This window comes from Mauremys mutica, chromosome 4, assembly GCF_020497125.1.
Source record: "Mauremys mutica isolate MM-2020 ecotype Southern chromosome 4, ASM2049712v1, whole genome shotgun sequence".
Classification (NCBI taxonomy): Eukaryota; Metazoa; Chordata; order Testudines; family Geoemydidae; genus Mauremys; species Mauremys mutica.
Genome location: NC_059075.1, coordinates 64,550,564 through 64,562,913, shown reverse-complemented (window position 1 = coordinate 64,562,913; position 12,350 = coordinate 64,550,564). Strand labels below are relative to the sequence as shown.

Below are 12,350 nucleotides of genomic sequence, written 5' to 3'. Positions count from 1 at the left end.
CAAAAAAACACTACTACACTTCTACATTTTAAATTAATGAGAAGTGAGTCACACGTGAAGTGAGTTTGTCTCTCCCTGGTACAGTGCATATGTCTGGCAGTTTCTCTGCTCAAAGGTTAGCTTCACTGTTGCAACATAGCACTCCTATTGTACCTTTCCCATTTCCTTTCCCCTCCTACAGGACAGCCATCTCTCTAGGGGAAAGTTTTGCACACCCTGACACACAGACTTCCAACAGCTGAAACAGCATGTGGATTTAGAATTAAGGAACTTTAAAGAGGTCTACGAATCAAATGACTATTCCATTCCAAAAAAATATTAATAGGATGTAAAGGTTGTGTGTCTAAGGAGATAGTCTGAAAGTCACGTTTGTCTGAACATCTGGCACAATGGAGCCTTGATCCCTGACTAGAGGAGGTAGACCTTCCTGTATTATAATATACTCAGTTAATTATAACACTTAAGTGTACAAAGTAAACAAATTGAAAGTCAACCTTTCAATTTTAATAATCTTGACAGTACTGTGCTCAGTTACTCTGTCCACTACCATAATACCACTCATGCACCCACCCTCCCCCCAGGGGCCTTTAATTTGGGAACAGAGGTCACACTGACAACATTTCCTTCTGAACAGGAAGGACTACCTTGCCCTCAGTGGACAGCCACCCCAAGCACATGCACCATGCTCTCTTGGGCCCAATGTGGAGCTATAATAATTATAAACTTTTTTGGTCGATTTTCCTTGAACATTCCACCAGAGCCAGAAAAGAACAGATCCACAGAATTGAGACTCTCTAATAGTTCCATTACCTGCTGAAGGAGATAGCTTTACAGATTCCTATGAACAAATTTTGCAGATGGGCCTACTGGGTTACTAAAATCCAAAGATGATCACAGAACTGGAAGGGACCTCGAAAAGGTCATCTAGACTAGTCCCCCGCACTCAAGGCAGAACTAAGTATTATCTAGACCATCCCTGACAGGTGTTTGTCTAACCTGCTCTTATATGGAGAAAGGATATTTTTCTTATCTCTTCCTCCAAAAATATTTCTAGCCTTGTTCACAAAAGCATATATATACATACTATGAGCATAAAAAAAACTGAGTATTCAAATCCATTTCCAAAAAAATACACGCAAAAGGTAATAGATTAGTACTTTCAATGGAATTCACTTTTATATTCGTCTCTGGATCTAAAGCCACTCCAATCAATAGTGTGAATATCCCTACAGTTTTAATTGTTACAGTCCCAAATGAGCAGATCCAGAGTCTTGAGATAATATCTTCTTAAAACATTTATGTTTGCCGCTTAAGATTGTTTCTGGAAGAACATATAATTAATGCTGCTCTTCAACCCCATTGTCACTTATAGCCCTACCCAAATCCTTGCCCTTAACTATGTTCCCTACAACTGTGCTTATAAGTAAGGTTATGATTTAATCATGGGTATTTTTAGTAAAGGTCATGGACAAGTCATGGACAAGAAACAAACAAACAAACAAACAAATCACACCCGTGACCTGTCCATGAGTTATACCAGAGGTTCTCAAACTGTGGTCCGCGGATCACCAGTGGTCTGCGAGCTCCATTCAGGTGGTCCACGGATAGTTCCCTCTAAGGTGCCTGCCTGGGTGGCTGCACACTAGAGAATGAAGGGCCACCCACCTAATTAGTGGAGCCACGCAGGCATGGCTCTACTAACCAGGTGCCTGGACCCAGGAGAAGATGCACATGTAAGGTGAGGTGGTGGCCTTGGAGGGGTGTATGTGGGGGGGAATAAGGGGTAGGTGGGAGGGAGCAGTGGAGTGAGAAGAGGGGTGGGAGGAATTTGGAATGTGTAGGGCTGTGGTGGCCAGAGAAAGAGGTGATTTTCCCCAGGCCAGGGCTGCGGCTGTCAAGGAGAGACGGCCCTCCTTCCCAGCCTCAACTCTGTGGCTGCTGTGGCGGGGGAAGATGCACCCACCGCAGCAGCCCCCAAGCTGGAGGGAGGTGAGGAGAGTCCCCCCCTCCTTCCAAGACCCAGCTCGGGGGCTGCGGGGCACATCACATTAGAAAGGTAAGACTACTGATATTAAAAGATGAGTTGTGCGCTTTTATTTGTAGAACAAAAAAAATGTATTCTTAAGGGTTTTTTTATATAGCGCTTTTATCCAAAGCGCCTTACAACAGTTAGCTAATGGCACAAACAACATTTGGAAAGATCCTCAGCAATTTTCAAGTGGTCCGCAAAAAAAAGTTTGAGAACCACTGACTTATGCCATAAAGAGACGGGAGGGGGACACAGGGGACCCAGCTGCCGGGGGGTTGAGGGGGGTAGGCCTCAGCCACTGCCGCTCCGGCCGCTGCCAAGGGGAGGAGCCCTGGACGGCCCTCTGCTGCTCCATCCACCCTGGGACCGCTGCCAGGAGCCACTGAGCTCAGGCTACTCCCACCACCCCCGGGACCGCTGCTCAGGCAGTCCCCAGGGCCAGACTCATTGGTTGCTGCTCGGGCAGTCCACAGGGCCATCTGCCAGGGGCCACCAGAGCAGCAGTTGGTATGGCTGGCTGCGGGACTGCCCGAGCGGCCACCTGAGTGGCTGGCACCAGGGATAGCTGCTTGGGGTGTTGCAGAAATCACAGAGCCCTACTTATAAGTGTGGAAACTTATACATGCAGATAGGGGATAATATGTCAATACTGAAGACTATACCTGTGATTATAAATATTACAAATCTGGGTGACTGGGCAACAAAATGGCAGATGGAATTCAATATTGATAAATACAAAGTAATGCATATTGGAAAACAATCCCAACCATACACAAAAATGATGGTGTCTAAATTAGCTGTTACCACTCAAGAAAGAGCTTGGCGTCATTGTGGATAGTCAAAAAAGCTAACAAATTTTGGGAATCATTAGGAAACGGATAAATAAGACAGTAAATATCATATTGCCTCTACATAAATCTATGGTATGCCTACATCTTGAATACTGTGTGCAGATCTGGTTGCCCCGACTCAAAAAAGATGTTTTGGAATTGGAAAAGATGCAGAAAAAGGCAACCAAAATTATTAGGGGTATGGAACAGCTTCCATATGAGGAGAGATTTACAAGACTGGGACTTTTCAGCTTGAAAGACATAACTAATGGGGGGATATGACAGAGGTCTATAAAATCATGACTGGTGTCGAGAAAGTAAATAACGAAGTGTTATTTGTTCCTTCATGTAACACAAAAACTAGGGATCACCAAATGAAATTAATAGGCAGCAGGTTTAAAACAAACAAAAGGAAGTATTTCTTCACACAACACAAGTCAACCTGTGGAACTCTTTGCCAGAAGATGTTGTGAAGGCCAAGACTATAACAGGTTTTAAAAAAAGAACTAGATCCGTTCATGGAGGATAAGTCCATCAATGGCTATTAGCCAGAATTGGCAGGGATGCAAAACTATGCTATGAAGTGTCCCTAGGCTCTGTTTGCCAGAAGCTGGGAATGGATCACTTGATGATTACCTGTTCTGTTCATTCCCTCTGAAGCACCTGGCATTGGCCACAGGATACTGGATTGGATAGACAATTCGTCTGACCCAGTATGGCTGTTCTTATGTAGAGTTGCTGGACTGCATCTCTCACCAATATAATCCATAGAAAGCAACAATGTCAAGTCATTCAACATCCCATCTCCATTCTATTTATCTGTTTCCCTTCTCAGTCTCAAACTGCCTCCTTTCCCCTACCCAAAAGGGCAGAGATAGCAATGGTGGGAGCTTTAGTGTAGCTAAGGTGCCAGCTGCCACCAGTCTTTTCTTTACCATCACATTGCCTAGACTTGCTCTGAACAAGGTGAACAGTGATAAAAGCCAACAGCAGCTTTCAGCTTCTGAAATTGCAGAAGTTTTAGGAAAAGAAGACTAGTGTAGTTGCAATTAACTACAGATTTAAGAATTTTAAACCTGACTACAACATTTACAAGAGGGTTCAGAGAAAGCTAATAGTGCTTTTAAATTTTTTATTTTCCTCTATGTAGTTCCCCATTCCAGAGCAAAAATGTCTGCAAAGTAAGCAGAACACCACACTAACATTAGGTAAAAAAGCAGAGCCTGATAGCTACATCTTATCCCTCCTCAATCTCTACGTTTCATCCCCTTTACAAAGAAAAGGTAGACATATAGCAAACACTTTAATTGCTTTTAGTTAGCCTTTATGCTAGCAATAGGCCCATTCCCAAAATAAAGCTCAGTGACATAGGTTAAATAAATTGTTTATTACTAATATTTTAAAAATACTAAGCTCCATATAGCTTCAAGTTCTAAGTGTATGTTTTACTTCAGCACAGGACATCTTACAGCCTATTGTAACAATATTATATGGATGATTCTCAGCCAATTAGACTAGTAAAATAAGCCTAATCCTTTTAAGACTCTGAATCCATCATCATAATTGTTCAGTAACCTTTTGGGCATCTCAAAACAAAAGCTGATGGCAGACTGAGGTAGCAGTATTGTCTCCCCAGCATAAGTACACTTTAACACAAATGCTATCTCTCTCTGCAACATCCACTTATGGGTTATTGAAATGGAAGGTTTCTATTTTCACAGTGTATCAGACTGTTGGGATCTTTGGAAAAAAGTCAATTTTAAATGTTTTGTTCTCCACTGATGTTCATCAGGAAGCAGGAACACCCATTTAGATATAAACCCATACACAACAGCACGCTTTCCTGAAGTATAGTGCATTATTGAACAGTCCAAGAATTGTCTGACAGGATGCGCTCCTTCAACAGGGCAAGGCTATATTCCTCTAAAGAACAAAATATAGTTCCACCCACCAAACTAACAATTTCAAATTTGGTTTATCTTGTTTGCTCATAATGGCATACTTCCTGCCTGTATCTGTTAAATACTGTTACCATCCACTTTAAATCCCAAAGCTAATAAACCATTTTCCATTACTGCCCATCTCAATGCATAGTGTACTCAGACACAATCAGAGCAATTTGCTACCATCATCAATAGGTCTGGTTAACTTCTGCAATTAGAATTCAACTTCTCATCTTAAATCTGAATTTAAATATGAACTCCATTATACACCAGTGGAGCAAGTAAGCCTGCACAGGGGAACCTACCTGCACAAGAAATATATTTATTCAGTCATTTTTCCAATAGGAACACCAAAAACCGACTCAATTCTACAAGTTAGTTACAGCATAGATCAGGAAAACATGGCTTTGATAAAGCTCCAGCAACAGTACATAATGTAAAGAATCATTTATTTGCTTACCTTTTTACCAGAGGATACTCATTTACTGTTGCATTGTTTTTAATCTTTGGGAACACATGCCCAAAGATAGGTGCATCTTACAATTCTATGAAACAAACATCTGCCACTACAACTGAAGATCCTAACTTGTAGCATAACACTTATGACATGTGAGAAGCTATTCATGCCAGTGCAACATGTAGCGATCACTGAAGCAGTTTCGCTTTGAGTTAATCCAGATGCCCAATAGACTAGAAGTTAGGAGACATTCTAGCTTTTATACCTAGCCTCTTACAATATCTTATCAGAACTTTGAATCATGCATATTCTATTTATGACAGCCCCTCCCTTCTAGTCTAAGGCTAAAAACAGTATTTACATAGAAAAGCTTAACCAATAGCCAACATGCACGTGCTTCAGAAGCCTCAGTATTTGGGGATACTATATATTACAGTTTTAAAGTAGCAGAAAACACCTGAACGCCCCGTGTCTCTGAAAGGAGCCTTTAAAATGTCGTTTTCCTTTCTGTGTACTGGCATGTAATCCTTCAGTGTCCAACATCTTCGAAGCTGACCAGTTTCTAGAGATTACTGTGGAGTTACTCAGGGTATGTCTATACTGCAATAAAAGATCCATTGCAACAAAAAGACTGACTGGGTTCACGGGGCTGAAAATGTCAGTATACACATTTGGGCTTGGGCTGGAGCTCAGGCTCTAAAATCCTGAGAGGAGGAAGGGCCTCCAAGCCCAAGTATGAGACCTCTTCCCTCATGGGGCTTCAGAGTCTGGTCCAAAATGTCTACACTGCTATTTTTTAGCCCTGCAGCCTGAATCCAAGTCAGTTGACCTGGGTTCAGAATCGCTGCCATGGGTCTTTTACTGCAGTGTAGACATACCCTAAGAGTGATGTTCCTAGTGGTGGTCAGAAACCCTCTCTCGAGGTAGGGTAGAAGCAGGAAATCTGCTTGCAAGTCATCCCAGTCTCCCCTATATCATGAAGCACCTGCATATCCTGGCCTACCCAACTTGTTCAGCCTAGGAACAGTCAGGCAGGCATACGAGGCTGACTGAGCACTAGAAGAGAAACCTCTCTTCACCAGCATTTTGAGACAGGTAAGAAGGAGGAAAAGTCAAAAACTGAGAATACACCTCAGTCAAGGAAAAGTAGGGACCAGTAAAGGGGAGCGAGAAAAGAAGGGATAGAAGTAAAATCTGCTTAGGGTGCTCAGGTAGACTGTATTTATAGTACTTGTTCTGAGGGTTCAAAAAGGTTAATTCCAATTTTAAATATTTATATACTTGATCCACTCATTAAGTCACTGTGCATACAATCTACACATCCTAATATAGCAGCAGGTCTTCCCAAGACTGAACATCTGCTCACACACCAAGAACTTGAAAGACTATATAATACCTGCCACAACAGTAATGAAGAATTAATACTAAATTTGGAGGCTAAATTCACTCAGTAAGTGTCAAAGAGGGGTTTAGTATTGTTGTAAGTGCAACTCATAGTTCAGTCTTAACATTTGAGTCCCTACTGATGCCTCCATAATATTTTTTTTTTAAATAAAACATAGTACTTTCCTGAACAGCCTACAGGTACACTTGGAAGAATTAGATTTTTATTGTTAAATGTCAGTAAACATTGGTTTGTGTGTACCATTGCAATCAATGAAAAAAATATTTCCATCAATCAAAATTTACAGATAAGTTCTCAAACATAGTTTTTCTTTTAGCCTAAGAGGTTGATTTAATAATATTTACTTTGCATATTTTGACATGCAATGTTGATAATCTGTTTTAACCATTATACAGCTTTAACTCTTTGAGTCTCAACGTCTGTTATTAAACTGTCTGTCCCCCCACAGGATTTCCCACAAAAGTTTAAAATAAATAAAAATAAAAAGTTTTAAACCCATAATTTGTGCAACTGAAAATTTTAAAACTGCTTAAAAATTACCAATACTGTCTATTGAAATTATAAAAAAGTAAAAAACCGAATCCTGCCAAACCAATCTACAAGGTTTGCAGACACTTGTATTCAGCCAGAGAATAAAAGCAAACATATTATTTCTCTGCCCAACTAGAAGACTTCTTTCACTCAGGTAATATCCATACAGAAAACTCCCGAGCAAGCCATTTTCCAAGGCATTTGTTGTACGATTCTTTTTAAAAGACTGCATCTAATCACACGAAGAGGTTTGACCATGAACCAGGTCAATATGTAATAAGGACCTCAGTGACATATGCTTGCCAGAAAAATGTTTGCCTAGTAATGCCTGGCATGAATGGCTATAATGAGAGAAAGGCACAAACTCTTACCTTAACTGGAAAGCTGCATTTTCCAGTGCGAACCCCTTCTTCATCTGTCTGCCATTGGTGTGGCCTACTAGCCTCTGGGACGTAAACATCTTTCTTTCTCCTAAAACTCTGCCGTAGTTTGTTCATTTCTCAGTTTTCACGTCCTAGAGAAGAAAAATATATTTCAGCAGGTATCAAAATTAAGTTCTTCCACAGTTTAGGCTACCAATATCACTATATGCTATTTTGTGGAGAATCTGTGCGTCTACAAAAATAGAAGGAAGTCTCTCAAAGGAAAGCGGCTTAGTAAACAAGGAGCCAGCTAGACCAGGAGGTTTTAGAATGCAAACAAAACCAAACCAGGCAAGCCAGGTGACACTTGCACATGCCTCTTTAGATCAAGGGGTGATCCCCAGGAAGCATGGGAATTGTGCGTCCAAATATGTGAGCTGAGGGGCTTTGAAAGCTCGTTTCAAAAGCAATTTGAAAAGAGCACCATATTAAACTTACATGGAGAAAATTTCACAGTTGACATTTTTGCTTTCCAAGTAAAACTATTAGACACAGTTACATGGAAAGTGATTCACTTTTGTCTGTGTTTACAATTCCTGACATCTCAGCAGCTTGAAATCCTCAAAAAACACAGCTATCACATAACTGAACAAAGGCAGGGATTTAAAAAGTTAAAGAAACTTGCTACCAACCTCGCTCCTAGTCAACCTAGTTTTCAGAAGAAATGTCAACCCCTTTCCATCTGCCATCACTAAAGCACTCTGGCGATTCCAAATGACAAAAGGCCTGAGTTTTGTCATTAACTCCCCCCTCAAGCTTTGTGCAGCTGTCACTGTTTGTTATAAATTAATATGGTAATTGAGCAGAGCAGTTCTCTATTGTTTTACATGGGTGTGGTGATATTAATGAACCCGGACAAAGGAAACGAAATTTTGGATTGCCAGTAAGTATGTTTCCCTAGCATTCTTTATTTTCCTATAGCCTATTTTAAAAAGTGACACTGTCAAAATCATCATTTAAAGCTCTCTTTACCTTTTCATCTTTATGATTCGAGCAATAAGGCATCAAGCAGTATGCTTGTTCCTGGAATAGGAACTCCTTGCCAGAGAATACTGTGAAGGCCAAGACTATAACAGGGTTCAAAAAAGAACTAGGTAAGTTCATAGAGGATATGTTCCTGGGCCATGCTCTGGAACTGCTCCCCACAAAGCCAGTCAGGACTTTGGGGAGCCTCCTCTCCTTTGGAGCAGACTTTTTCAGGGCAAGAAGCTCACACATCTTCACCTCCTGGGTCTCTCCTTGGAGCATTCAGCATCCTCTGCCCCTCCGTGCGCTTCCCACAGTGAGCTGGCCCCAGCGGGGTCCTGGGGAAGCCACAGGGTCCTGCACCCCCACTTTGCAGTCAGACATGACTCTCAGCCAGCCAGTAACAGAGGTTTATTAGATGACAGGAACACGGTCTAAAACAGAGCTTGTAGGTACCGCGAAACAGACCCCTCGGCCGGGTCCATTCTGGGGCCCAGCGAGGCAAACCCCCACATCTGCCCTCACTCCTCATCCCCAGCCAACTCCAGACTCAAAAACCCCCTTCAGCCCCTCCTCTCTGGGCTGTGTCTCTGTCCCAGGCCAGGAGGTCACCTGATCTCTGTCTCCAACACCTTTAGCATCCCCTTGCAGGGGAGGGAGGGCCTGGCCATTAGTTGCCAGGCGACAGAGGGTCGGCCAAGTCCATCAATGGTTATTAGCCAGGATGGACAGGGATGGTGTCCCTAGCCTCTGTTTGCCAGAAGCTGGGAGTGGGCAACCAGGGATGGATCACTTGATGATTACCTGTTCTGTTCATTCCCTCTGGGGTACCTGGTATTGACCACTTTCAGAAGACAGGATACTGGGCTAGATGAACCTTTGGTCTGACCCAGAAGGGCCATTCTTATGTTCTCCCCATAACAATGTGCTGCCCCTAGGGCAGTGGTGGATGGAGGAATTAGACTTGCACCCCAAGATAGTGGGATAGAGTGGGATTGTCTCCGCAATTTGTGATTCCTCACCGGCAGCTACTTGAAACAATATTGTCCTCATTGCTCTTTCCTCTCCCAAAAGTCTCCTTAATTTTAATAAATATGCAAGAGTTAGTATTGGGCTTATCAAACATGTTGGGAGTAAGCACAGAACTCAAACACCAGATCAAAAGTGATTTAATCATTAAAGAATTTCATAATGGGGGGGGTGACTTGATTTTTGAATTTGTGGTTGGCAAAACTGTAAAGCAGTTTGGTAGTAAAAACAATTTTAACAGACGAGGAAGTGTAAACTACTATGTGATATAACTAGAGCAACATCAAACATGGATTTGATTAACTAAATAAATAGGATGTGGAAATGAGTGCACCCTCAGCACCTGCGTGCAAAGAGATCACATTTCTTATCACACACTCTGCTGATGACTGACAAAGTTAATCACACCAAACAAGTAACTCCTCCACATTCATGAAGTCCTAACTAGGTAAGTTCAAAGTTCTTTGAATAATAAAAGAATGCTGAGTGTGCAAAGCAAACTACAGAACAGTTCTAAAGAGGATAGTAGAGTAACATTAAGTTAGAATTTTGCTTTACCCATGAAAAACCCCTTTAAGATAAAAACATGCAGATTTTAAGAACTGCAGCCTCAAGAGCCTTAGCGAATATGAATTTCTATAGGAGCTGGGCACTTAACTCCCACAGGGTATGTCTGACCTGCAGCCAGCCCAGGTCAGCTGACTCAGGCTCACAGTGCTCAGGCTGTGGGGCTATAAAATTCCATTGTAGACTTTCAGGTTTAGGCTGAAGCCCTGGGACCCTCCACCCTCCCTTGTGAGGTCTCAGGGCCTAGGCTCCGGCCCAAACCCAAACAGTTACGTTGCAGTTTTATAGCCCTGCAGCCCAAGCCCAAATCAGCTGATCGAGGCCAGCTCTGGCTGTGCCGTAGGTCTTTTATTGCAGTGTAGAGGTTTGTCTCTTCTGAAAATTGCAGCCTTCTATTTTGTCTAGGGATTGGTTTATTTATAACCAATAAGCATAGAGTAGGACTGGTTGAAAGTTTTCCATCTCAACTGTTACTAGAAGATTAGTTCAAAACCCAAACACAATTTTTCGTGAAAGTGTCTTTCTGTAGAAATTTTAATTTCCTGTCAGAAACCCAAATAGGCCAAACCCTAAAATATTTTGGCAAAAAACAATTTTGTTTGCTACATTGCCTCATGGAAGTTGTACTTTGGTTACCTCATCTCCCCCATTCTCCTCTATGGATCAGGCTCCCCACCTGAATTTCTCCCATCTTGCCCCATGGCTATGGGACTCCATGATGCACTTCCTCCGCCAAGATGGGAGACTGAAGCATCATTCCAACCAGATTTATTTCAGCCAGAAAGCTCAGCCTACAAAGGAGAAAGGGAACATGAGACCCCTGAACTACATCTCCCATGAGGAACTATGGTAGCATTTTCACCAAAATATTTTGAATTTTCAGCAAAAATACTAACGTTTTGTGCAAAAAACAAGCCCATTTCCCAGGGAGCTCTAGTTATGAGGGTGTGCTTTCACAACTTAGTTGCCGGAATTGAAATGGACCCTCTACAGCAATAAAAGCTATTACCTATTTAGGATTAATTTCTGTCCAACTAGTCAGAACAACCATTTGCCACAACAAAGAAAAACAATGGAGAATTGAAAGAAGCTGAACTGTTATCAGAATCACCCGACAGCCCAAAGTAGTTTGTCCTACAAACAGCCACCTGATTGGCAATGCACATCATCCCTGTCCCGTCAGATTTAAAATTTTAAATAAAGCTAATGTTAAAAAATTATATAGTACACAGGTTAAGAAAAGAGTGTCAGTACATCTGGGTAAAGTGCTTAGATTTACTCAGATGTTAAATAAGCAATTCACACTGGATGCATATCTGAGATTCAGGAAACAAGGACATGGATTGCTGTCACTGTGACAAAATGCTCAAATTCCCATGACAATGTTCTCTAAATGATCATTTAAAAACCCTAGCATAAAAAAAAAAAATAGAAACTTAGTGTCCCTCCCCACCAAGTCATTTGCAGATTCTTGGCACTTTCATATAGTTGTAACAGGTATCCATGAACATTATTGTAAACCCTCCTAGTCTAGCCCAGGCTAGTGATTTATTCTTTCTGTACCAAATAGATGGACTTAGTCATATCAATAGAATGGTTTCTATTCCCTCTCAGGGGCTATCATGGCTAAAAATCATCAGTTACTGATTTCTGTACTTATCACATTTAGTGTTTTGCATTTTTAGAGAGTTTTATACAAACATGAAATCAGCCAATTTCCACCTGCTGGAAGAAGGAAGTATCCCATTTGTCTGGGCCAGGATAGGGAACTATGGAGAAATTAAATTTTATATTGTTTAGAGTTCTATTTAAGAGCCAAGATGGAAAACTTCCAAGTTTAATGCACAAAAATCTACTGCAATTTGTTACAAAAAGCTGAAAGCTTTGAGGGAAGCAGAACCACTCGACTTAGGATTTATGTACTTTATAAAAATCAGTCATAACAGAGGAACTATTACAAGAGGTACAGTTCAGTGTGTAAATGACTTTGCCCACTGCAGAAGTAATGAGCAAGGAGGGCAGAGAAAGAAATTCTTAAAAATCAAGGTGATTACCCCATAAAATAAACAGACCAGTTCCCCACTAAATCCCAAATTTCTACAAACTAACCAGAGGTTAAATTAAAAAGTTATCCAAGAAGATGAGCCAATTTAAAAATTATTTGTTTAATT

At 41.4% G+C, this 12,350-nt stretch overlaps 1 protein-coding gene across 9 annotated transcripts in view; it reads right to left on the bottom strand.

Moving 5' to 3' along the window:
• Positions 1 to 12,350, bottom strand: part of NUMB (NUMB endocytic adaptor protein) — a 121,721-nt gene that overhangs the window by 44,087 nt on the left and 65,284 nt on the right. For 7 of the 9 annotated variants that reach the window (XM_045013458.1, XM_045013461.1, XM_045013457.1 and 4 more), the window contains one exon: positions 7,567 to 7,709. In XM_045013458.1, the coding sequence (XP_044869393.1) occupies positions 7,567 to 7,692 (126 nt within the window). In that variant the 5' untranslated portion in view covers positions 7,693 to 7,709. Of the gene's footprint in view, positions 1 to 7,566; positions 7,710 to 10,815; positions 10,971 to 12,350 lie in introns of all 9 variants that reach the window. The other 2 variants (XM_045013459.1, XM_045013460.1) reach the window with 2 other exon arrangements.